At 39.3% G+C, this 25025-nt stretch overlaps 1 protein-coding gene across 6 annotated transcripts in view; it reads left to right on the plus strand.

Annotated features, from left to right (window-relative positions):
• The first annotated feature begins 1107 nt into the window (after positions 1-1107).
• LOC129776805 (ubiquitin carboxyl-terminal hydrolase 38) overlaps positions 1108-25025 on the plus strand; it is a 32870-nt gene continuing 8952 nt past the window's right edge. Inside the window, exons 1-8 of one of the 6 annotated variants that reach the window (XM_055782666.1) lie at positions 1108-1317; positions 1389-1568; positions 1618-1993; positions 9164-9490; positions 9874-10073; positions 10130-10285; positions 10349-10495; positions 10548-10729. In XM_055782666.1, coding sequence (XP_055638641.1) covers positions 9172-9490; positions 9874-10073; positions 10130-10285; positions 10349-10495; positions 10548-10729 — 1004 coding nt within the window. In that variant the 5' untranslated portion in view covers positions 1108-1317; positions 1389-1568; positions 1618-1993; positions 9164-9171. Of the gene's footprint in view, positions 1318-1388; positions 1569-1617; positions 1994-4905; positions 5082-6501; positions 6671-6735; positions 6924-9163; positions 9491-9873; positions 10074-10129; positions 10286-10348; positions 10496-10547; positions 10730-25025 lie in introns of those variants that run through there. The other 5 variants (XM_055782667.1, XM_055782663.1, XM_055782665.1 and 2 more) reach the window with 5 other exon arrangements.

A 25025-nucleotide genomic window follows, 5' to 3' on the forward strand; every position in this document is an offset into this window, starting at 1 on the left:
GAACAAGTTCAGCAAACGCTGTTTTGCCAAGTCGGGAAGTTTCTTCAACAAGTTGAATTTAATCTTGTCCGACCCCGGAGCTGAATTGTTACATGAGAGAAGGGCAATTGAGAATTCCACCATCGAAAAATTCTCATAATCGCATTGGAGCGGAATATCGCGTACGACGCTTTGTGCAGGAACAGAATCGGGACAAACCTTCCTTGCAAATTTGAAAATCCACTTGGTACTTTCGAAACCATTCCACTAATCCAGTTTTCCTGAATTTTTTGAAAGCGGATGATTTTTCAAGGTAGACCTTTGAACACTCCCTGTCCCACCAAAGTGATGGAGGACGACATCGGAAAGTGGTAGCCGGTACACGTTTCTTTTGAACTTGAAGTGCGCTATCGTAAATCAAACTTGATATAAAATTATACTCTTCAAGGGGAGGAAGTTCATGCATCGAAATGATTGCTTCAGATATTAATTTTCTCATTGAGTACAGTCAGATCACATCGATGAGAATCAAAGCGTTCAATTTTTTGTTCAGTAAAAATGTGCGCAACATCGAGTCTCAAAACGATCGGTTTGTGATGTCGATCCACATTCAACAACGACAACGATGGTTCGAAAATATCTGCGCTGGCTACACTACTACCCTTAGAAAAATCCTGGGTCGAAAACTACTAAATACATTTGGTAATGCAAAATTAGTAGAATGTACAATTTTTTTTGTACATATTGTCAACAAACCCGCATCCCTACCAGAGATTAGTATATTTTACTCGATAACATTAGTAAGCTTGGATATTGTCATATCTGAAAACTGGTGAGAAAAGCGCGTATTAACCATTTTCATTGTTCCCATAAGGCAATACGGAGGTATAATAAGGATATAATTCTGATACGTGCATTTTCGGCGAGAAAATGTAGCCGATATTGGGCTTCCGAATCATGGTTCTGCTTGACATATGTGTTTATTAGTACGGTCGAAAATGACTATAGATTGGTAGTATTTACCAAAAAATTCGTTATATTTACTAATTATTTCTCTCAGTGTAGTAAACACCAGGTCTAGTAGCCTGCCATTGTCATTAACGATAGAATTTTGCTGCTGCAGTCCGGTAACCAGCATAGATTCAACTAACGCCAATTCCGGCTCCGTAGACGCATTTATTGGCAGAAAGCAGCTCATGTCCTCATCATATTGCCAGCATAAGATAGGCAAATTGTAATCACCTACTACAATCAACTTATCATGCTCCCGAGCCATCGAAACAATTTGCTGCATACAAGTTGAATGCATCTCGTAGAGCGAGGTGTGAGTATTCGGAGGTAAGTGGACGGTAGCGGCAAAAATATTTACTCTCAACAAAAATATTTATCTCTCAACACAATGCAAACAGCTGTTTGCTCCAGTGCGCCGTCTCCAGTGAGAGAAACGGACGAGCACTTAAAATCGGTTTTAACACCAATCAGTACACCACCACCTCGACGATGTTGACGTCACTTCGATCGCAACGATAGAGTGTGTAATCGTTGGTTAGCTCCGAATCAAAAATATCATTTTTCAGCCAGGAAGGAAGGTATTGAATTAGAGAGACTTTAAACTCTGAGAGTTCATTCGTCTCTAAGCTTTTCAGCCAGTTCTCTGTAAAAACTATCACGTCATAATCGCACGAAGCGAGAGCGTCAAAAAGATCATTTGTTTTGGTTCGAAGTCCTCTAACGTTTTGGTAGTAAATAGTCAACGAACGTGGATGAGGGGAAACGGGAACATGGTGATCAGCTGTGATCGAATTACAGTTTCGGATTTGATCGGATACACTTTTGCTTGGTAGAGTGACGTCACTGTGATGGGCTGGTCGATGCGGTTGGTGGGCGAAAGATGCTTCGTGGTATTGATTGCCCGGAATCGAATTCGCAAAAAACTATTCCCTTCTGCCACGGTGAACGTTGAAGGGCCAAATCTCTCAGATGTAAACCAATGCCGACTTTGAACGACACAAAGGTGAGTTCGCTAAGATTTTTACCTTTAGGAACCAACTTCGTCACGTCAATAGTCTCATCAGTGTTGAGATTCTTCTTCACAAGGCCAGCAATTTCATTCACTGTTGCTTCAGGAGCAAAACCAGACAAATACAAATGGAATTTTTCCTCTCGTCTTGCTAGTGGTACAGCAATCTCTGCATCCATTTCTCTCGTTCCTTCGACTTTTTTTGCAACGGGACCGTCATTGCCGTCTTCTCCTTCTTGCATACGGTGGCGCTTCCGTGTGATATTTAATTCAGAAAGCTGCTTGTAGGGACTCAGTGATTGTGCGACCGGTATAAAACTGTGTTGTACGATGGATTTTATTTATGCTGTATTCAGATCAATTTCCCTCCTAAGCTCTTGCAGCACTTTGTTATGTTCCTCATTGACAGCTTGAATTACTGTGTTGATGGACGAAATCGTTTGCCGGAAATTGACGATCGACATCATTTTAGTGCATCCCTTGCACATCCAAAACAGTTGAAAGGAACTATTGACTTTGTCACGGACGGTACAGGTCTGGTTGACGCATTTCAAGTGGAACGAAGACTTGCAGAAGCCGTTGCAAACAATTGCCTAGGTATCCTGCAGAGCTCTCGTGCAAGAGAAGCAGATGTTGTTCATCTCCACTGCAGTGTTTGTAAACAATAGAGCTGAAACGATGAAATTCGTCGATTTTGGTGCCACAGCTCAGAAATATAGCTCCAACGTATTCCGAAGCAGCAGTAATCCCCAGCAAACATTAAGTCGTATGAATAGCTATAATTGGAGGCGATATACATACAACCAAGACACATTTGTATGATATATGATGCAGATAACTAGCATATACACACAAAAGTGGAGGCGATATACGTATATGCCATATTTTGCCCGCATATAAAGCCGTATATAACGATATGCGATGCTTTTTGGACTGATATGCGATTTGATACGACAACGTTACCACTCAATCCATCGATGACATGGAAAATCGTGTTTTTGCATTTTATGCGATTTTAGATATATATGATCGATATTTTGATTGATATTTTATGCGATTGTGATTTGATACGAAATTATATGTGACTTATCATGTGCAAAGTTATACGATTTAATGTTTGCTGGGTCGTTGCGTATGATGAGGTGAGTTAAGTTGATAATACGGTGATAAAAACGTGAAAAAACACAAATAGGCACATAACAAAAAACTAACGACAGATTTGTTTACCTTTTCAGAATAAATGACATGTTTCTAAATAAAAATTAAATAATTTTTATTTTCAAAGTGCGTTCAATCCACCAAACCATTGTCATTATCCCTTCCCGTAAACAAAGCACAAAGTTTAATGCAGTCAATACTAATACAATGCGAATAGTAAACTAATTTTATTCTAAATCTTCGGATCATTTAAATGAACAGCAAAAGAAATTGGACACTATACCCAGCAAACATTAAATCGTATAATTTTGCACGTGCCAAGTCTTACAAGAAATCCGAATAAATCATAATCGCATATAATATCAATCAAAGTATGTACCGTGTATATTTGAAATCGCATAAAATGTAAAAACTCGATTTTATATACCATTATCAAATTAAGTCGCATATCGGTATAATAAACATCAATTTTATGATGTACATTGTCGTAAAATATATTTAATCCGCATCATATGCGTATATTACGCTGATGCAGTTTGTGTGTCGTATAAGCGTATAATTTAAATCGATTCAGTACTGTAGTAAATCGTGTTGCATGTTGAAGAAAATCATGAAACAGTAAATCATATTAGATCCTAATAAAGGACATATTACATCATATTGAATGAAATGCTGATGCACTCGAAAGTTATAACCGCTGTTGAATTAAATTGCAGATAGCCGCGCGAGATAGTTGGTGGATGATAATCCAGACGACCGGAGTTCGAACCCATATCGGAACAGTTTTCACCAAACATCAATCTGTGCCATTTTAAACATTCAATTCCACTCCCAACACAAGTCAATCAAACAATTATTATTTCTACAAACATAAATACTCATATATAAAAATGGCGATTCGTGAGGCTGTAATAAACATTTCACGAAAATATTCTGCGCAATTTGTTTTTTTCTATGTCTGTAATAAATCGTATATGAGTATGGCACAAGTCGCTATTATAGCCGGTCAAAGTTGCATATTCATCCAAACAAATTCGGTAAGCATTTGCCATGTATGTATATGGCCTCCACTTTTGCATGCATATGCCAGTTAGGCGCATTATATGCCAACCAAATTTTAGGGCATATGATGTTATATATACGCTTGTTATGCGGGAGAGGGGTGTCCAAAATGATGCTTTTTCTGTCCACGTTGTATGTGGACGGCCCCTTTGTGTAAATTACGCACCACGGCTTACAGAGACAAGGCTAGCTACTCCGGATCAGTCATTTTTTTAGTGACGTCATCTGAGTCGTTAAAGTAAACAATGTGTTCTTATTTTTTTATTTTTCGTGCTTTGTAAGTTTGTGCGTTGATAATATATTTGATTATATTTAACACCATGAATAATTTGATAAAACATTTATCCACAAAGAACATAATTCTCGGTTTTTCGGAAAGCGAAAGAATCTCTTTTTTGGCCCGATAATGTCATTTTCATAATTTATACACCCGCTCACAGCGCAATGAGCCATTTTCGATTTCATTTCAGGAACATTTACGCGTAAGTCGGAAAACAAAATACAACTGGCGACTGTTTACACTGACAATTCGAATGACGATGATCAAAAAAAATGTTTACTCGCTAAAGAACTAGCCTTGTCTCTGTAAGCCGTGTTACGCACCACCTGTCAATTCCATCATCTTGGTCTTTTCATTTGCAGGTTTGAATCCACCCGGGATATAACACTCTAGTCATTTATGTCAAAATAAAGAAAGAGTCAATTTTGTACGTTTTCTGGTGCTCAATTGCAAAATTAGTGCGAGAATCAGTAAAAAACATTCAAACAGTTTTTGAATTCAAGGATTATCAATATAAACTAATTGTAGACAAAAACCTTGTTTCATATCCAGACAAAAAATTTGCTTCGGTACAGATTTGAGGTAATTTGTATTGTAAATTTGTATTGAGCAAATCATTTCAATCGTAGTCAGCACTGGATTTTATATAGACAAATAGTATGTGGATTGAATCATATAACAACTTATGTTTGTATTGCTATGAAATTTCAATGTTCTAGCGAAAAATCGTAAAAAAATGATAGATTATTGACATTAATTGCTCAATATTTCACTAGAAAAATATTCGGTTCATCTTCCTCAGTTTCACAGCAAAATTGAGAACAACAATGGATCAAAATTTCCAGTAGTTGATGTTATATCCTTGAAAGCGTATACCAATATCGTTGCAGAAGCTCTGATCACAGATTGTTTACGTAAAAATATGAAGCCACTCAACACAACATTATTCCGGAATGTAAAATTTAAACTAACAGAGTGTTTTAATCCCGTATATATATATATATATATATATATATATATATATATATCCATTAGAGTATCGTTGGAACACCTGAGAATTTGCGCTTTTGTCGAACTGGTACCGATGCTGCTAAACGACAACCATAGCAACAGGAACAACATTGGATGTTACGGAACCGAAATTTTCGTTCAATTATATGTTCGGCATTCCCGGAAAACAACTGCAACAGAAACGACTGCTTCAGATATTGGTGCAATAGTTTTGAATTGCAACGAATGATATATTTCAAAACAAAAATTAACCGGGCAAACGTATGCCGTCCGACGATAGCTAATATTCGTCAAACCGTACCAAAGGATCGTATCCTATATTTCAAACTAACCGGGCAATCAGTGGAACACAGGTTTGCGTGCGGAAGATCGTCGCTTCTGTTAGCGGGTCGGCGGTCGACTCGGAACACGTCACCTTGGTAGCTTGGGTCGCCTCGAGTCCTTATCCTCGTTGAATGAGAACTTCGCCCCCATCATATTGACCTCAGAATAAATTTCGAAAAAAATAATCTATAATAGAAATTAAAAGCGTAATTTCTATTATAAATTATTTTTTTTCGAAATTTATGATTCATGATTTTTTCCCGCACCACAATATCACCCTTAAGTGCGATTCACATACAACATCCACGTCACGTTCACGTTCCGTCACGTCACGTTGCGTCAATTATTCTATGGAATTCCTATTGAAACATTCACATACACCAGCAGTTCCCGTTGCCGGTGTATGTGAATGGTTGGAAAAAGAACTGCTTGGAAGAATAATTAACGCAACGTGACGGGACGGAACGTGAACGTGACGTGGATGTTGTATGTGAATCGCACTTTATTCTTGTTAACGGCCGTATCTGCTTTCGTTCGAACGCTTTGATTCGAACACGTTCGTAGAAGGTATCGTTGGTTTCGTTCGAACCTGGCTGAACGAATACACATTCTAATGTAATCAATGTTAGTGTTACCTGATGTGTTTCGAAATTTCAAACCTATCTAGAGAAGTTGAATTGTCAAAATGCAGTAAACAATAAAGTCGCCGTCTACAAAATTATCGCAGTCTATTAAAATTTATAGAGCAAAATTAGTGCAATGAAACGATTGCAATTTGTGGTGAAGACAGTGAAAGTGGAATACAGCTGGAGTCCGATGAATACATGGAAATTGAGGTAGGTTCAGTTTGCATTAATAAATGCACTGTGTGGTTATTGAAAAGCATGATGATATATTGCAGGAATTCAACGATGATCAACATGAGCATGTTGCATGGAAAAAAATTCGATCTGTAGGAGTTTATAACCATTTTCCGTGAGGCTCTCGAGAAGGTTTCGATGCTGTTTAAAGTATTCTATTTACTGCCTCGAAGCGAGTGTATGCCGATAAGTTTCTAAATCTGCTGGATCCTGAACGACAGTTGATACAGTAAGTTGTACTTTTGCTCATTCAATTATTCAACATAACAAAATTTACTAGCTACTGAAATTCGTAGATATCGTTTATTTCTCGAACATTGAGTGCTAGTCAATGGCAACTCGCTAACCCTCGCTAGGACCTTATTAAAGGATGGTCTCGTACGTTTCGAACTAAGCGGGCAATCAAAGGACCACAAGTTTGCTTGCGAGAGACCATCGCCCCCGGAGGCGGGTCGAATCCGACTCGTATTGCGTCACCTCGGCGACTTGGAACCGCCTCGGTTCCTTAGTCTCGTTAGATGTGGACTTCGCCCTCATTTCATTGACTTCAGTATAAATTTCATCACGAAAAAAATAATTTATAATAAAAATTGCGCTTTTTCTGTGTGACATTTATACCCATGAGTTCTCTTTTTGAAAATGAATGAATAGAAACTATTGCTACATGATCTTTACAAGTATTATCCAAAGAGCTAAATGTTTCCACCAGAAGCTATGATAAATGGACCTGAAAAGTTAGACGAATTGGTATGAAAGTATGGAGAAATTTACGTTGGTCATACTAAAGCCTATGATCAAAACGCGAAATCCAACAGTCACATAATTGGCGTGGTTTCCTATTATAAGGAGAGATGTCGACCAGGATAACCATTCCATAATTAAGAGGGATAAAACGCGGTACTTGGAATGGATTCAACGGTTTAGGATAAGAATTGAAAATCATCCGTCTATGCAGTTTGAATTTCAGCGTGTCGATATTCTACTAAGTAATCATCAATTACAACGTATTTTTTCTCAGAAACTAAACGATCAATTTGAATGGCCAGAAACTTGGCGATGATGGTTGGGGACACTAAAAAAAAAAAACACTAAAGCCATCATTGTTCACCTGTTCAGCACAAACGAGCAGCAATTCATTTAATCCTCGTTGACCAAACGATTTTCCCCGGTAGCGAAATTGAAAGTATCGGCAGATGATGAAACCATGTCTATTTATTTTTTTCTGCTCCTATAGAAATTTCCCACTTGAAATAAACATTAGAGAAAATCAATTTGAGTATTTTATACACATCACATCGCCTGTATAAACCATAAAAACGTAAACATCGATTGAATTTTTTTCCACGCTTCATCTGATTTGCTACTCAAAAGTAGCGTTTGTCTGACCGATGAAAAAACACGTTCGTACCAAAGCGAGGATAGGGCAATTCTTTCGAACGAACGATGTTCGAATGTTCGAATTGATAGATTTTCTTCGTACGAAATCAAAGATAAGAATAAGGGATACTTTCGAACGTTTTGTATTCGTTCCAAAACAAGAATAAGGGTGTATATCTGGTCTACTTGTAAATTTATACTTTTCCTGAGCGGTTGTTTCGGGGCAATTTTTCACAGTCACAATCTCGAGTAAATCCGCGTAAATCCCGAAATCCGCGTAAAAATAAACCGCGTTAATTCCAAAAACCGCGTAAAAAGCGACTGCAGTGTATATCTGTCCAATAAGACATGTTCTAAAACATCAATGGGTGGTCCAACCCAAGGCGCTTATATCAATGTATAATATATGTATGTATAATGTATATATAGAGGCGCCTTGGTCCAACCTAAATGCTTTAACCTTTACCGTCTCTGGATGAACCATTCAATCATAGCAAAAATTGTAGGTCTGCGATTTGGTTTGCGATGAATACTACTAGTGACTTCTGAATTAGAGGCGAATGAATTCTTCGAGTTTAAAGCCTCTATAATTCAATGCAACAACATGACTTCTGCACCCGTGGCCGAGTGGTTAGCGTCTCACATTATCATGACTGGTGTTCGGGTTCGATTCCCGTTCTGGCCGGAGGATTTTTCGTCAAAGAAATTTCCTTCGACTTGCACTGTGGTCACGCGTATTCTAGAGCTTGCCCCTCGGAATACATTCAAGGCGTGTTATTTGGCTTAAGGAATCTCAACTAAGTATTAATAAATGACGCTAGTTAATGCATACGTTGAGACGGCAAAAGTTGTTAAAGAACTGATCGTTGTGTCTTTGTTTTTCGCGTCGATACAATATTGGCTCATAACATTGGCATCTTAACATGTTCTATCGTTTTTGAAGTTTTAGTAGAACATCGGTAAACAATATATGGTTTCAAAGGGTAATCTTCATAGGTTTGGTGCAAATAAAATGCGTTACGTGTGCATTGAAATCATATAAACGTTGTTTTCTTTTTTTTGTACTCATATATTCTGCGATTTTTTTTGCAGAGATCACGATGGCGGTAAAGCAACACGTTACGGAAACGACTAACAACCAACCTAAATGTGATATGAATAAAATGATTCAGCTCATAGAAGCACTCTTGGCAAAACCAGAGATCCTTTCGTCGCCCAATATGCAGAAAGAGGTTTGTGAATATATCGTACAGCAACTGGCACACACACCCGTTGAAAGAGAAGCGTTGGAAATTAAAGCGATGAAAACTGAGATTGGAAAAGTTTGTCATTTTTTCCAAAAGTTACGTGATATGACTAAACATGACAATGACATTGTTAGTACATGTTTAAAGGCACTCTACAAGGCAATAATATCCGGTAAGTAGGACAACTTGAAATATGATAACTGATAACTGGAAAAATTCACACGAGATTGAGAATATTTTATACAATAGATGTTTGATACCTATTCGTACATCACGATCCTTCATTCTAAATTTGATGATTCGCAATTTGAAATAATCATTTTTGCGTTCACGTCTACGTTCATTTCCTCAATTACAAATAATCACAAATTCTGTTCTTCAGCTTTAAGCATTTGAGGGTCCCATTTAAACATAATTATATTGCTCCAACAAACTACGAAATAACCTTTCAATATTGATGCTTCCTAAGTCTTTTGGTTTTATTCATTCTTGTATCATTGGCAAACATGCATTTTGTATAATTTGTGCTGTTAATTAATACTAGATCTTTTCCAGATAAAGAAACATCGAACTATGCGTCAGCGGTATTGGTATTGGTAGACAAAGATAGTATAAAAGAAGGCGTTAGGTTTCTGATTGATGCCGATAATACTGCTATAGAGAAGATATTCAGAACACTATCGCATTGGCTTGAAACTAACGACTACGCGCCGGATTTATCCATTTGGGTAACAGAAATTCTTATTGGTCTTCGAGTAAGTACGATAGTAAGTTCCCAATTCAAAATCTGAACTAATTCTCGCTTTTCCAGAATAAACAAAAACACGAGCTATTATTGCAATTATGTCAAGGTATTGTCGAATCTTATTGGAGCAAGCTAGCTATTCCAATCTTCCTATCGAAGTTAGGTCCCGTCGTGTTATGTATTTTGAAAATAACTCGACATCAACCCAAGATATTAGATTTAGTACGTAACTGCAGCGCCTGATAAAATACCATGAGCATAACTGTAGGAATTACTTTGTTCTAGATCGTACAAAAAATACCTAAAATACTCTTCTTAATCAATCAACGAGAGAAGACATGCGAAAATACCTCAATTCTGTTTCAAGAGCTGGTGGACACTATATCAGCTTTAACACTGCCTTTTTTGCGTGATCAACGTTACAAGGAATTGGTATGTTTCAATATTAGTAGTGATTTCAGAATCATCAGTATAATTGTTACAGGAAGAGAGTTTACATGGATATCCCAGATCAAAGAATTATTCCCAATTATTTGATGTGCCACCTTGGCAGGATACCTTACAAAACGTCAAAATTACATCATCGAACGCTAGAGTTGGACTGGTCAATCTAGGAAACACATGCTACATGAACAGCGTTTTACAAGCCTTAGTCATGACTAAACAGTAAGTTGTGTATTATTAGGTATTTTTCTTTATTCTACAGAAATCTAAAAAAAGAGATGTATGTTTTCGCCGTGTAGCTGAAAAGTTAACCAAAATTCCTCTGAAAATCGGTTTGATCAACAAGCCATAGAAGACACAGTGAAATGATTGTTCCTAAAGGTGGCCGAACACTGTTTGTCCCGTTTTTCCAGAGGTCAAATATTTGACACTTTGACAGATAAAGTTTGGTTTGATATTTGTACAAACACTATTTTGTTTGCCATTCTTCAGTTATCGACAGTGGCAAACAATGTCAAATATCGAACATGGAAAAAAATGAGTGAAATATTTAAGGTAATGTACCGACAGAACGGTTATTTAAGGTTTGAAGAACAGAACGAAAAGCGTGAACTTCTATAATGAATATACTCATATTTTCGGTGAATTTATTCACCTGAAGTAGAACCGCATCCAACTTTAGTGATTTCTCCCCAGTGAGAAATTCACAAGCGTTTACATATGCTGAATTTATTCAAGTTATATATACCTCGAATAGTGCTCCCGTGGCCGAGTGGTTAGCGTCCCACACTATCATGCCGGGGGTTCGGGTTCGATTCCCGTTCTGACCGGGGGATTTTTTGTCAAAGAAAATTTTTCCGGCTTGCACTGTGGTCACGCGTATTCTAGAGCTTGCCACTCCAGAGTACATTTGAGGCGTGTTATTCGGCATAGAAATCTCAAACAAGTATTACTAATAAAAATGACACAAGTAATGCTACGTTGAGAAGGCAAAAGTTCCACTGCAACGTTAGAGCCATCCAAGAAGAAGATACCTCGAATAAGTGTATCATATTTATTCTCACCCGTTTCGCCTATTTTCACGTGAATAAATCCATCTATAGCTATAGATCTCCCTAATGTAAACCCGCCATTAGACATCCAATAATTGTATATTTGCTTGTCGTGCTTTGTGTCGAACAGTGCACGTTGATCTAATTTTATCTGTCAAAAAAAGTCAAATATTTGGCTTTGGTCAAACACAGTGTATGAGCCCTCTAACAGGTATGGTTAAAATTCTACTACTGTCAAAATTCTGTTTTTTTTTTCAATTGAGTCTTGGTGGCGAGTCAGAGGGGACCAAGTCGCCAAATTGAAAAAAAGTTATCGAGTTATTTATTGCATTAGATTGAGCTTTTTAAAGCTTCACCCCACATTTTTGAGAGCGTTGCTGTATTTGGAAGATCATGAGTACAGCAGGAATAACGCAATCAGTTGTACCGTGAAGTACCCATATAACGCTCAGCTAAGACAATATTTAACGTTTGTGTACTCTAAAACTTACTGCTTACCCGTATATAATGTTATTAACCCTTTCCCTTACAACATCGAGTCTCACTCGTGGGTACTTGAATAACATAGAGCGCTAGAACGCTCAGCAGGATAGTGAAATAACTTGATGTGTGACGTATTAAATAATACGGGAAGAGGTTAAATGTGCTACTTGCGTGGTATTCGTTCCACTACTGATAAACATACGGATGAGAGCATTGCTGTATTCGGTGACCGGAATAAATCGCCACAGTAAACAACTGCAACAGAAACAACCGCTTAGAAAAAGTGTAGTAGGCTAGAAATATTTGGCGCGGGAAAAACATCATGTGCCTCACATTTCTATTATAAATTTATTCTCTTGTTCTCGTTTTTCGAAATTTATTCTGAGGACAATGTAATGGGGACGAAGTCCCCATTTGGCGAGGATAAGGAATCGAGGCGGCCCATGCCGCCAAGATGACGCAATCCGAGTCCACCGCCGACCCGCCGTCGGAAGCGGCGGTGTCTCGCACGCAAACCTGGGATCCACTGATTGCCCGGTTAGTTTGAAACATAGGATACGATCCTTTAGCAATGTCCGACCGAGCTCTAGCGAGCGTCGGACGGTATACGTCTGCCCGGGGCGTTACGTTTGCCTGGGGCGATACGTTTGCCCGGTTAATTCTTGTTTTGAAATACAATACCGCGCCACAATATTTATAGCCTACTACACATTTTATAAGCGGTGGTTTCTGTTGCAGTCGTTTTCTGTGGCGATTTATTCCGGGAACCGCTGTATTCATATCTATATATATAAAAATGGATTTCTGTCTGTCTGTCTGTCTGATTCTTATAGACTCGGAACGAACGAACGTGATGAATTATAGAGGTTTTAAACTTTTCAGTTCATTCGCCTCTAAATATAGACTCAGAAACTACTGAACCGATCAACATAAAAATTGGTATGTAGGGGTTTTTGGGCCCGGGGAAGGTTTTCGTGATAGTTTGAGACCCCTCCCCCCTCTCTAAGGGGGGGCTGCTATATAAATTAAACATAAATTTCTACATTACTCAGGAATTAATCAAATGAAACCAAATTAGGCATATGGAGGTTTTAGGGTGCAATAAATGATTCTATGGTAGTTAGACCCTCTACCCCACTCTCTAGGGGAGAGGGGTTTGCCATACAAATGAAACACACATTTCTGCATAACTCGAGCATTAATCAAGCGAATGGAACCAAATTAAGCATATGGAGGTTTTAGTTTTAGGGTGCAATAAATTTTTCTATGATTGTTAGACTCTCCACCCCCCCCCCCCTCTCTAAGGGGGGGCTGCCATACAACTAAATACAAATTTCAGCCAGCATTACTCGAGAATTAATCAAGCAAACGTAATCAAATTTGGCATGTGGGGGTTGTGGAGGCAATTAAAAATTTTCGGAGAACTCTGAAGGAATAAGGGAAAATTCAGAAAATTAAATTCCCATATGTTCTACAATTATATAGTGACAAGTGCTGTTAGTCCATTTGATGTTTGCGCTAGCGAAATTGATCTTTGTTCGAAACTGGAAGTGGATTTTAATGTGAAACGCACTTCTATATCTTCTTCTATCTATACTAAAAAAAGGATTATCAGATGTGTTGATAAAAACAGAATTCGAGGAAGGGATTGTCTGATTTAGGGCTGTCTTTATTCTATCATATTTTCTGTATAAAACATTTATTCCAGGTAACGGATAAACATGTTATTGACAAGTGGTTGAAAAATCTTGAACGAGAATTGTGCCTGAAAATTATCTGATATTATTATGAGTTTTGTTAGAAATACTAGGAATTTTATAGTAAAAAGTAAATTCAACGGAGTCGAATAGAAGAGCAATCAATGAACAGTTCTGCGATTGGACCCATGAACTTGCTCAGAATAAGAAAACGTGAATGTTTAAAGCTATTGATAACAAAAAACAAATTTTGGGCGGGACGAAGTTTGCCGGGTCAGCTAGTCACCTTTTGCACCTTTTGGCTCTAATTCCAACCGACAAAAACATAATTTTCCTAATTCCGTTAATTGGTGGTCCTAATTCCAATAATCAAATAGTTATAATAATGAATCGTTTTAAATAGAATAATTTTATGTTGTAAACAAGTTGAATGAGTGGAAATCAATCATGGAATGTATTACACTTGTAATATGTCGTTTAATTATTGGAAGAAGATGCTCCACAGAATTTTCCAATATAACCTGGATCAGGATATAACGGATACAATCCACATCGCCGGAAACCGTTTAACAATATCGATTGTAGGTTCGTCATTCTATCCACAGTTTTGAATGGTCGAAAATAGCTGATGTCCAGCAGCTAAGTGATTTGAGTGGAATGTTGTGGAAGACTCACCAGGATTATGTTTTTTTCCGTGCATAGCAGCATCGTTTCTTGAGAGACATGTGACTTATGTCCATTTCAAAGAGAGTATAGTATAGGGAACGATATTTTCTGCTGGACAAGCCAAGGGTAAAACCATCCTTGAGAAACAGGAACAATCCGGGACAGCTAACCCGATTCCCTTCTCGCTGGTTTCGCCCAATCTCTGCCAGATCTCTTTTGGCATCCTGGATTTGTATTTGTACCTTGCCGCTAACTGCAAGGTGGCATTGTAAGATTCTCGATCGGTGTTAACTACTTTTGCCTGGACTTTTTTTTTGCCGGAACCAGCTAAAACCAGATCTTTTGTAGGTATTGTACGTACTGCTGTTCCGTCCAAATTAATCATCTGTTCCGGAAATTACATCACATTGGACAGCGCTTCTTCCTCGAAATACTCATAGATTTCGTTAAACCAGCTCCAGATTTGTTGCTTGGAAACAGCTACACGATGCTTTGACAATACCCTTGGGACTCGTTTGAATATTCCTAGATGCCGTTTAATGAACCCATTGATCCATTTATGAGCTGGTATCCCGGTAAAATATTCCTGATTTTCACACTTGATGTGCTACGCTTAACTGATTCAAAGTAGAATAAACTTTTATGGGACTATGGTAAATATATCTATAACCGTTCAAAATATCCTAAAAATTAGAAAAAAATCAACAATCTTTTCACTGCTGATATGCTTTCCTCATTTGTTGGGTAAAGATTTATTCCAAACCATGGATGATGGTTATATGGAATTTGAATATCGATTTCTCTGCAAGTTACTGTAGTTATGTTGTAGGTTTTTCGGAAAAAATATAAACGATCAGAAAGTCAGGCGAAACACTAGCATTTCCGCTTATGTGAGGATCTATACCATGCTTATTAATTCTTTTACATATCCGGTCTTCGCCCAAAGGAAGACATACTCTGTTTCTGATGGGATTTAGAATGGTTTTCGACGAGGAAGCAAACATGTTCTAGGGGGATGGGATATTTAAGCTGTAAGGATGGCGAAAGATTGTGAAACAGAACTATGGATATAAAATTAAATTATAATGCTTTGATTGAAAATGATGTTTTTGTTTTCCCGAAAATCAACGTTAGCTTTTCGGACAACCCAATATGAGCTATCCTGATTTATCCTGATTTTTTCAAATTATAGTTGGTAACCCTGGGTGTCCTTGTTCCAGCCATGTTTATTTTGGTGATAACCGATCGAATTTGCAATGAAAAGATGTGAAAAAAACTATTAAATCAATGCAGAGTATCTGTATCGTTCAGTTTTTATTACTTTTTGGAGATTTTCAATCATTGTTAAAGAAAACAAAAAATATGGTAAATGACAGTGCGACGAACGGTTTTGGCTGAAATTTATACAGTTAAGCATAACTAATAGTACTTGGTCGCCAATTTTTCGAATAGTTATAGTTTACGGGTAAATACAAATATAATTTATCAGAAAAAATAAGATATCTAGTGAGAAAAACAGTACTTTATGTCAAGTGAGCGGAATTATGCACTGGCTGGTATAAGGGAGCTCCACGGTAATCCATTTATTTATTTCCTATGAATTGGCTAACTGATGGATTTTCTCCGATTCCGATCAAATTGCTTATAAACATATTTTACTTCTTCGCAGAGCATTCAGGTACTCGTAAATCATAACTTTAGAATTGATTTCAACGGCCTTAAAATGTCTACGAAATCTTGGTATAACTAGCAAAAGCTGCCTTTCCCAAAGTTCATAGTTGCCAATTTGTCAAATCGACTTTTTCATTTCGCTGTTAGGTACTCATAACATATTTATAGAATTCCCGATGAAAATGACTAATGCACTCCAACATTCCCTCCAATCGAAACTGAAATGAAATTTCTAGAAGCTATCGTTAAATATAATGATTGAAATAGTTTGCTTTCGAAGCAGTTTTGAAGCAATTGAAACAATTTTTTTATGGCCAATATGCGAAAAACATCTTTCGCAGATCTTTTATCTTACGAATAATGTTATTTTCATACCACAACCTTGTACTTCGAACGTCACCCCCTCGTTTTCGAGACTTTGAATTTACACCCAAGCAAAGAAATGAAAGATGTAGTATGACGAAATAGTGAACATAAAAACCCAGAAATATACTATAACATGAACTTTTCCATAGTGACTTATATTGTTATATAATACCATAAGTAATAACCGGTTACCTTCATTCATGGGTTGGCAATCATGGGTTTTTTACAATATAATATACTTGTCATGTCCATGGGTGTCACCCCTCTGAGGGTGACACCCGGGGCGGGTCGCCCCCTCCGCCCCTCTACACTACGCCACTGGACAGAGTGTATATCGCACTGGACCATTCGGGAGTTGGTACTCTGTATTGATGCGCCGACCGAGGAGTTGTAACAGTTGGGAATAAACGAAGGGTCACTCTGCATGGAGAAGTATTAATTATAAAAACTCATGAATCCAGAAAGAAAATTTAGAAGCTCGACTGTGACGTTGAACATGAATGTTCTCGAACGCTCACAGAAAAAATGTAGAGTGCAATGAAATGCAGACCCAGAAAGAGGTTTTACAGACAAGGACATGATGAAATAGTGAATTTTGTGTTTGTGTTAGAAATGTCTTATTTCTGATTGAAATTTGACGCTTTATTTAACATACTTAAAATTATCCAATTTAAGTCAAATACGCGCCGTTTTGTTCGCAAACTTGTTGCCATTTAGAAGGCAACTTTATTATCCCCCTTTATAAACCCCCCCTTCAAACGGTCAAGCATTCATTCGTTCGATAACTCGCAAGTAGATCGGACAGGTTTTCGAAACGATCCAACAAAGGTGTTTTTTTTCCATATCGAATCAGACTGTGTTTTTTTTCATCGGTTGCGCTTGCGAGTAGAGCGAAGCTCAAAGTGGTGCGCAACCGAGACGCAGAGGATACAATTCAGACAGATTCATCACACACGCCACACAGCAGCGGCAAGTATAAGTTTATTTTTCTTTTGTCCTCCTATCATTCCTTCTACCATCTGTGCTCGATTTACACCATTTTTCATCTGTGTGTTTACCAAATCGGCATACGTTGGCATTAGGGGTGTCTATTTTTTCTTGGTTACATTACCGTTGAAATTTTATTGGAACTTTTTTTCATTTTAGAATTTTATATAAATAAAATAAATTAATATAAATATTATCCGCAGCATAACCTTATAATATTTTTTTTTACTTATTCATTTTGATAATTATTATATTCTGTTCATATCGAACAGTTGGCCGATTTTTCTAATATTGAATATTTCTGATACCGCAATTGAATATTTCTGATACCGAACCTCCACCTGAAGAGCAGGAGGATGAAGCAGAAATTGAGGTAGAAAATTCTGTTTACGAAGTTGATAGTTCCGAAGATGAGGAAATCGACGAGAAACAGGATTTTCGTCCTAAAGAATACCCTGAAGGCTCCAAAGGCCCATTCATTGTGTACTTTAGACGAAAATCCAAACCTCTCAATGTCATTCGCATCTCGAAGGAACTAACTCAACATTTTTCTGACGTTACCAAAATTACACGGATGGGGCCAGACAAACTACGAGTTGTCGTCTCAAGCAGGACCCAAGCGAACAAAATAACGCGCTGCGACCTCTTTGCGATTGAGTATCGTGTATACGTACCCTGTTGCAACGTCGAAATAGACGGCGTAATAACCGAAAAGGGTTTGACCCGAAAAGAGATAATCGATGGTGTCGGTCGCTTCAAGAACTCCACACTAAAAACTGTGAAGATTCTTGCATGCGATCGACTGAAATCTGTGTCCCATAAAAATGACAAAAGAATCCTCAATCGGACAAACTCTTTTCGTGTGACTTTTGAGGGTTTCGCCCTTCCAAATTACGTTGCAATAAGGGCACTTCGTTTACCTGTTCGATTGTTTGTACCCCGGGTAATGAAATGCAACAAATATATGCAACTCGGTCACACGGCCGCCTATTGTTGCAATAAATAACGTTGCGCAGATTGTGGAGAGAGCCATGATGAGAATCCTTGCGCGAAAGAGCACAAATGTCTTCATTGCGGCGGGACTCCTCATGATCTTATTCAATGCCCGGTGTACAAACAACGAGGGGAAAAACTCAAGCGTTCCTTAAAGGAACGTTCCAAGCGGACTTTTGCAGAAATGCCTAAGAGTTCCGTGCCAACGACACAGGACAATCCCTACTCCATTCTGCAGAACGACGAGCCTGTTGCTGACGCTCCCAATGCCGGATGTTCCGGTACATCGCAGGGTGCCATCAGGAAAAGAAAAATTACTTCTTTTCCATCAGAATACCGAAACTTCCCAAGTTGGAATGAAGCCTCGAACTGAACGTGCTGAGAATAGGCCGAAGCAAGTACCTCCCGGTTTACGTGGTCATGCTACCAAGCAGGGGTCCTCAGCACTTCCCGGAACAACAACGAACACGTCTGTTCCATTTTCGCGGTCGAAGCAACAGCCACTACCTGGCCTGCTTGCGCTTTCAGACCTTGTGGATAACATTTTAAATGCTTTAAATATAAATGATCCTCTTAAAAGCATAGTATTATGTTTGCTTCCGGTTATGAGAACATTTTTGAAAGAAAAATGTGGCTTTTTAGCAGCGTTCATTTCGATGCCTAATTCAGCGCAAGAGGTCAAGGATTTGACCACTGTCATACAGTGGAATTGCAGAAGCATCATCCCTAAACTAGACCAATTTAAATTTTTAGTTCACAGTTCTAACTGTGATGTATTTTCTCTCTGTGAAACATGGCTTTGTTCAGCCGACGAGCTGAATTTTCACAATTTCAACATTATTCGCCTAGATCGTAACGACTCGTTTGGTGGCGTACTATTGGGGATCAAAAAACGTCACTCCTTCTATAGAGTCACTATCCCATCGATTACAGGCATTGAAGTTGTCGCTTGCCAGATACAAATCAATGGCAAAGAACTCTGCATTGCTTCGATATATATTCCTCCCAGGACTACGGTAGGCCGCCATCAGTTCTTTGATATTATCGAGGCATTGCCGGAGCCGCGGTTAATCTTAGGTGACTTCAACTCCCATGGAACAGCATGGGGGTCACTCTACGATGACAACCGTGCCACGTTGATTTATGATCTGTGCGACAACTTCAACATGACAGTTTTAAATACTGGGGAAGCAACTAGGATAGCCAACCCTCCTGCACGGGCAAGCATGCTAGACATATCTCTCTGCTCTTCTTCATTATCCCTGGATTTCACATGGAAGGTAATCCAAGATCCCCACGGTAGTGATCACCTACCAATAAATTTATCGATCGCCAATGAATCAAAATCTAGTGAGTCAGTCGATATTGCGTATGACCTGGAGAAAATTTGCAGAATTAATATCTGAAGCAATCATTTCGATGCATGAACTTCCTCCCCTTGAAGAGTATAACTTTATATCAAGTTTGATTTACGATAGCGCACTTCAAGCTCAAAAGAAACGTGTACCGGCTACCACTTTCCGACGTCGTCCTCCATCACTTTGGTGGGACAGGGAGTGTTCAAAGGTCTACCTTGAAAAATCATCCGCTTTCAAAAAATTCAGGAAAACTGGATTAGTGGAATGGTTTCGAAATTACCAAGCTCTAGAAGCCAAACTAAAAGGTCTGATTAAAGCAAAAAAGCGTGGATATTGGCGGAAATTCGTCAATGGTTTGTCAAGGGAGACCGCTATGAGTACTCTTTGGAATACGGCTAGGAGAATGCGTGGCTGGAACCATACAAACGAAAGTGAGGAATACTCTGACCGTTGGATTTTCAAATTTGCAAGGAAGGTCTGTCCCGATTCTGTTCCTGCACAAAGCGTCGTACGCGATATTCCGCTCCAATGCGATTATGAGAATTTTTCGATCATAGAATTCTCAATTGCCCTCCTCTCATGTAACAATTCAGCTCCGGGGTCGGACAAGATTAAATTCAACTTGTTGAAGAATCTTCCCGACTTGGCAAAACAGCGTTTGCTGAACTTGTTCAACAAGTTTCTGGAGCTGAATATTGTCCCGTATGACTGGAGACAAGTGAGAGTGATAGCCATACGAAAACCCAACAAGCCGGCTTGCTATCACAACTCGTATAGGCCGATTGCAATGTTATCCTGTATTCGCAAATTGTTAGAGAAAATGATTCTACTTCGTTTGGACAAGTGGGTCGAAACGAACAATTTGCTGTCAAATACGCAGTTTGGCTTCCGCCGAGGTAAAGGGACGAATGATTGTCTCGCGCTGCTATCTTCTGAAATCCAAATCGCATTTGCTCGCAAAGAACAAATGGCTTCCGTTTTTCTCGATATCAAAGGGGCATTTGATTCAGTTTACATGGAAATTCTCTCAGAGAAGCTTCATAATCGTGGACGTTCACCAATTCTGAATAATTTCCTGTACAATTTACTGTCAGAAAAGCACATGAATTTCTCTCATGGCAACTCAAAATCTTCTCGTTACAGTTTTATGGGCCTACCGCAAGGCTCCTGCCTAAGCCCACTCTTGTACAGTTTTTACGTCAATGATATGGATGATTGTCTAACTAGAGACTGCACGCTGAGACAATTTGCAGACGATGGAGTTATTTCCAACACGGGTACTAATCCCGTCGCTCTGCAAAAGTCGTTGCAAGATACCATGAACAATCTGTTCACGTGGGCTCTCAAGCTGGGTATCGAATTCTCTACAGAGAAAACTAAAATGGTCGTTTTTTCTAGGAAGCATGAACCCGCCCAATTCCAGCTTTACCTATCCGGCAAAACGATCCAACACTCTATGTTTTTCAAATACCTGGGTGTATATTTTGATTCTAAATGTACCTGGGGGAGACACGTTGCGTATTTGAAACAGAAATGCCAGCAAAGAATCAATTTTCTCCAAACAATAACCGGAACATGGTGGGGTGCCCATCCAGGAGACCTCATTCAGTTGTACAAAACAACGATATTGTCAGTGTTAGAATATGGCAGTTTTTGCTTCCGATCAGCTGCCAGGATTCATATTCTCAAGCTGGAGAGGATACAATATCGTTGCTTGCGTATAGCCATGGGGTGTTTGCATTCGACACATACGATGAGTCTCGAAGTTTTGGCAGGAGTACCCCCGCTTACTCTTCGGTTCACAGAATTATCCTACAGATTTCTCATCCTTTGCAAGATCATGAATCCATTGGTGATTTATAACTTCGAAAATCTACTACAACTGACTCCTCAGTCAAGTTTTATGTCTTTATACCATGAGTACCTTACCCTCGACGTGCACCCTTCACCAGGCATCTCCAACCAAGTTTGCTTCCCATACTTTTGCAATTCCTCTGTCATTTTTGATCTGTCCATGCGACAAAAAATCCATGGAATACCAGATCACCTACGCTCCAATGTTATTCCGTCGATATTTTCGGAAAAATATGGGAAAGTTGGATCTGACAAAATGTTCTTTACTGACGGTTCATACATAAACGGGTCCACTGGCTTCGGCATCTTCAATGAAAATTCCAGTGCCTCTTTCAAACTCAAAGATCCTTGTTCCGTGTATGTCGCAGAAATGGGTGCGATATACTATGCTCTAGGGATCATTGAAACACTGCCAATCGACCATTATTTTATTTTTTCAGACAGTCTCAGCTCAATAGAGGCAATCCGCTCAATGAAAGTTGATAAACGCTCATCTTATTTCCTAACAAGAATAAGACATCTATTGAGTGTTTTGGTCGAAAAATTATTCAAGATTACCTTAGCATGGGTTCCCTCTCATTGCTCGATTCCGGGGAATGAGAAAGCGGACTCGCTAGCTAAGGTGGGCGCTTCAGAAGGCACACTTTTTGAAAGGCAAATTGCCTATAATGAATTTTTTCACATTCCTCGTCAGGACACACTCGTTAGTTGGCAGCGCATGTGGAGTGAAGATGAGTTCGGTCGTTGGTTACACACGATTATCCCTAAGGTTTCGACGAGTGCTTGGTTTAAGGGATTGAATGTAGGTCGTGATTTCATTCGCGTGATATCTCGGCTCATGTCCAATCACTACAACCTAAACGCGCATCTCTATCGCATTGGGCTCGCAGCAAACAATCTTTGTGATTGTGGCGATGGCTACCACGACATCGAGCATGTTGTCTGGTCGTGTATCCGGTTCCATGCTGCTCGCTCTCAGCTCTCTAGAGCACTGAGAGCACAAGGCAGACAATCGGATATCACCGTCCGGGATATCTTAGGTAGCCGTGATCCTGATCTTCTGCTTCATCTATACCTGTTCCTCCGAAACGCCGATGTCAACGTTTAATGATGTTTCCTACTACTGTGTCCCTGTTACATATCCCTCCTATCCGATCTATAAACTTTTACTTAGTCGCGGCAATACATACACACACTCTTTACAGATACACGGGCCAAAGGTTGTGCAGTCCACTGATGATTCAACAAGAGCCAAGACGCACCACGCTAGATATGGGGTACATACTAGGGGGGGCGTTGCTGATTAATGGTCAGCTGCATCCCAATAGGAAGTATCCCGTGTCGGGCACACGTACAGAGCATTGGAGACAGCAACATCCCAATTACGAGAACACTTGTAATACTAACCTCGAGCCGACCGCGAGTAATCGGTTACATATTACTAACATAGATAATAAGAAAAACTGTCAAAGTATTGAACTCCGGCCCCGTCAGGCTAACGCCATATGAGCCTTGATAAAAATATATATTTTGGAAAAAAAAACGGTCAAGCTGCTCACAGTAGAGAACCGAGCTGAGGGTCTGGCCATAGTTGAGCAGCTCATAGTGGATGATTCCCTTCCAATCCCACCGCGCTTCGATAATGACTTTTTTCGCTCTAGGTTGTCGTACGTGATCCACTTTTCATCACCAGTCACCATCTTCTTCAAAAATGGGTCGAGTTCATTCCGTTTCAGCAGTGCATCGCAGGCGTTGATTCGGTCTAAATGATGCGTCAACTCGTGTGGCACCCATACATCCAGCTTTTTTGGAATCCAATCTTCTGCAAATGGTTCCAAACGGTTTTATGGTATATACCCAGTTCCTGACCAATCGAGCGAGTGCTCACATGCCGGTCTACTTGTATGATTTCAACGATTTTATCAGTTTCCACGACGATTGGCCCACCAGTACGGGGTGTATCTTCGACAGCCACTCCATCAGAACGAAATCGATCAAACCAACGCTGTGCTGTGCGAATCGTTACAGTATCGGGTCCATAAACTACACGAATTTTTTCGGTCGCCTTCGTTGCAGTTTTACCTCGCAGGTAGTAAAAACGTAAAATATGACAAATTTCTTGCTTGGTGACGCGCTATAACTTGAGACTGAAAAGAACAATCACAACACTGTCAAAGCGACACATGTAGTACAGATTGTCGTCTTTAAATAGTCGTATTATATGACCCGATGCGATAAGTACAACACAAGATATGTTTAAGTGTTGCCATATATTGACAATATACGACATTTCTTTTTCCCCAACCCAATATAAATCGAATCAAGGATTCGATACAATCACTACCACTATCACACCGAGCAAAATCTCGTATTTTGTAAATCGAGATAATCTCGCACCGAGCTCGAATCTCATGTGATGCGATTGCATATATTTAGGCGTTTCTGAAATGTTTCTCAAAGGCAAATATCATGAACGCAAAAAAACAAAATAATTCTCTGAAGCAGTGGCGTAGTGGAGGGAAGGGCGGAGGAGCGGTCCGCCCCGGGTGTCACCCATAGAGGGGTGATTTGAAAGCATACTATTTAAATCAAAACAAATTATGTAAATAGCGATAGCTTTTATGAAATTTCATATCAATCTCGATTGGTCTGCGGTTGATGTATCGGCTGGCCAACTCTGTCCGTTTTTCGTTCGCTGCTGTGAAAAAGGGAAGGGGAAAACGAAATATCCATTCATCCATTTCGTGATGGCCGGCACGGTAAACGGGCAGGTTTACCTTAAGGAGTACCTACAGAAGCGCTTACTAAAGGGTGTGTCACATCAAATTGCATCACGGAAAAAACGCTGTAGAAATTCGCCCAGTAGACCGATCCTTTTGAAAATTTTAGACAGTAAAATAAAAATTTTCATTTTCTTTTTCTTTTTCTTTTTATTCATACTTCGAGCCCAAGCCCGTATGCTCGCACCTTCCGCTTTACCCCGTCCATAAGATTCTGTACAACGTCAGGTTGTAGTTTTTTTGAACAGAAATCCATTTTCTCTTGAAGTACGCCGAGGGCCGAGAGGAGTGTCGAACCCCCATAGAAACATTTATTGCATCCTAAAACCTCCACATGCCAAATTAGGTTTCATTTGCTTGATAGTTCTCGAGTTATGCAGAAATTTGTGTTTCATTTGTATGGGAGACCCCCTTGGCAGCTAATCTAGCTAATCTACTAAGAATCTAAGAATCTACTGTGTGTGACCTCCTCCTAACAGAAGTTTATCATTTAATACTTCTGCGTAGTCTGTACCCAGTGGCGTCGAATGAAGTTTCTGCACGTTGATTTGCACCCCTCTTCCGTCAGAAAAGTAAAAACATTTGCACCCAGGAAAGAGTCTGCGTCGTAC

Source organism: Toxorhynchites rutilus, chromosome 3 (assembly GCF_029784135.1).
Source record: "Toxorhynchites rutilus septentrionalis strain SRP chromosome 3, ASM2978413v1, whole genome shotgun sequence".
NCBI lineage: Eukaryota > Metazoa > Arthropoda > Insecta > Diptera > Culicidae > Toxorhynchites > Toxorhynchites rutilus.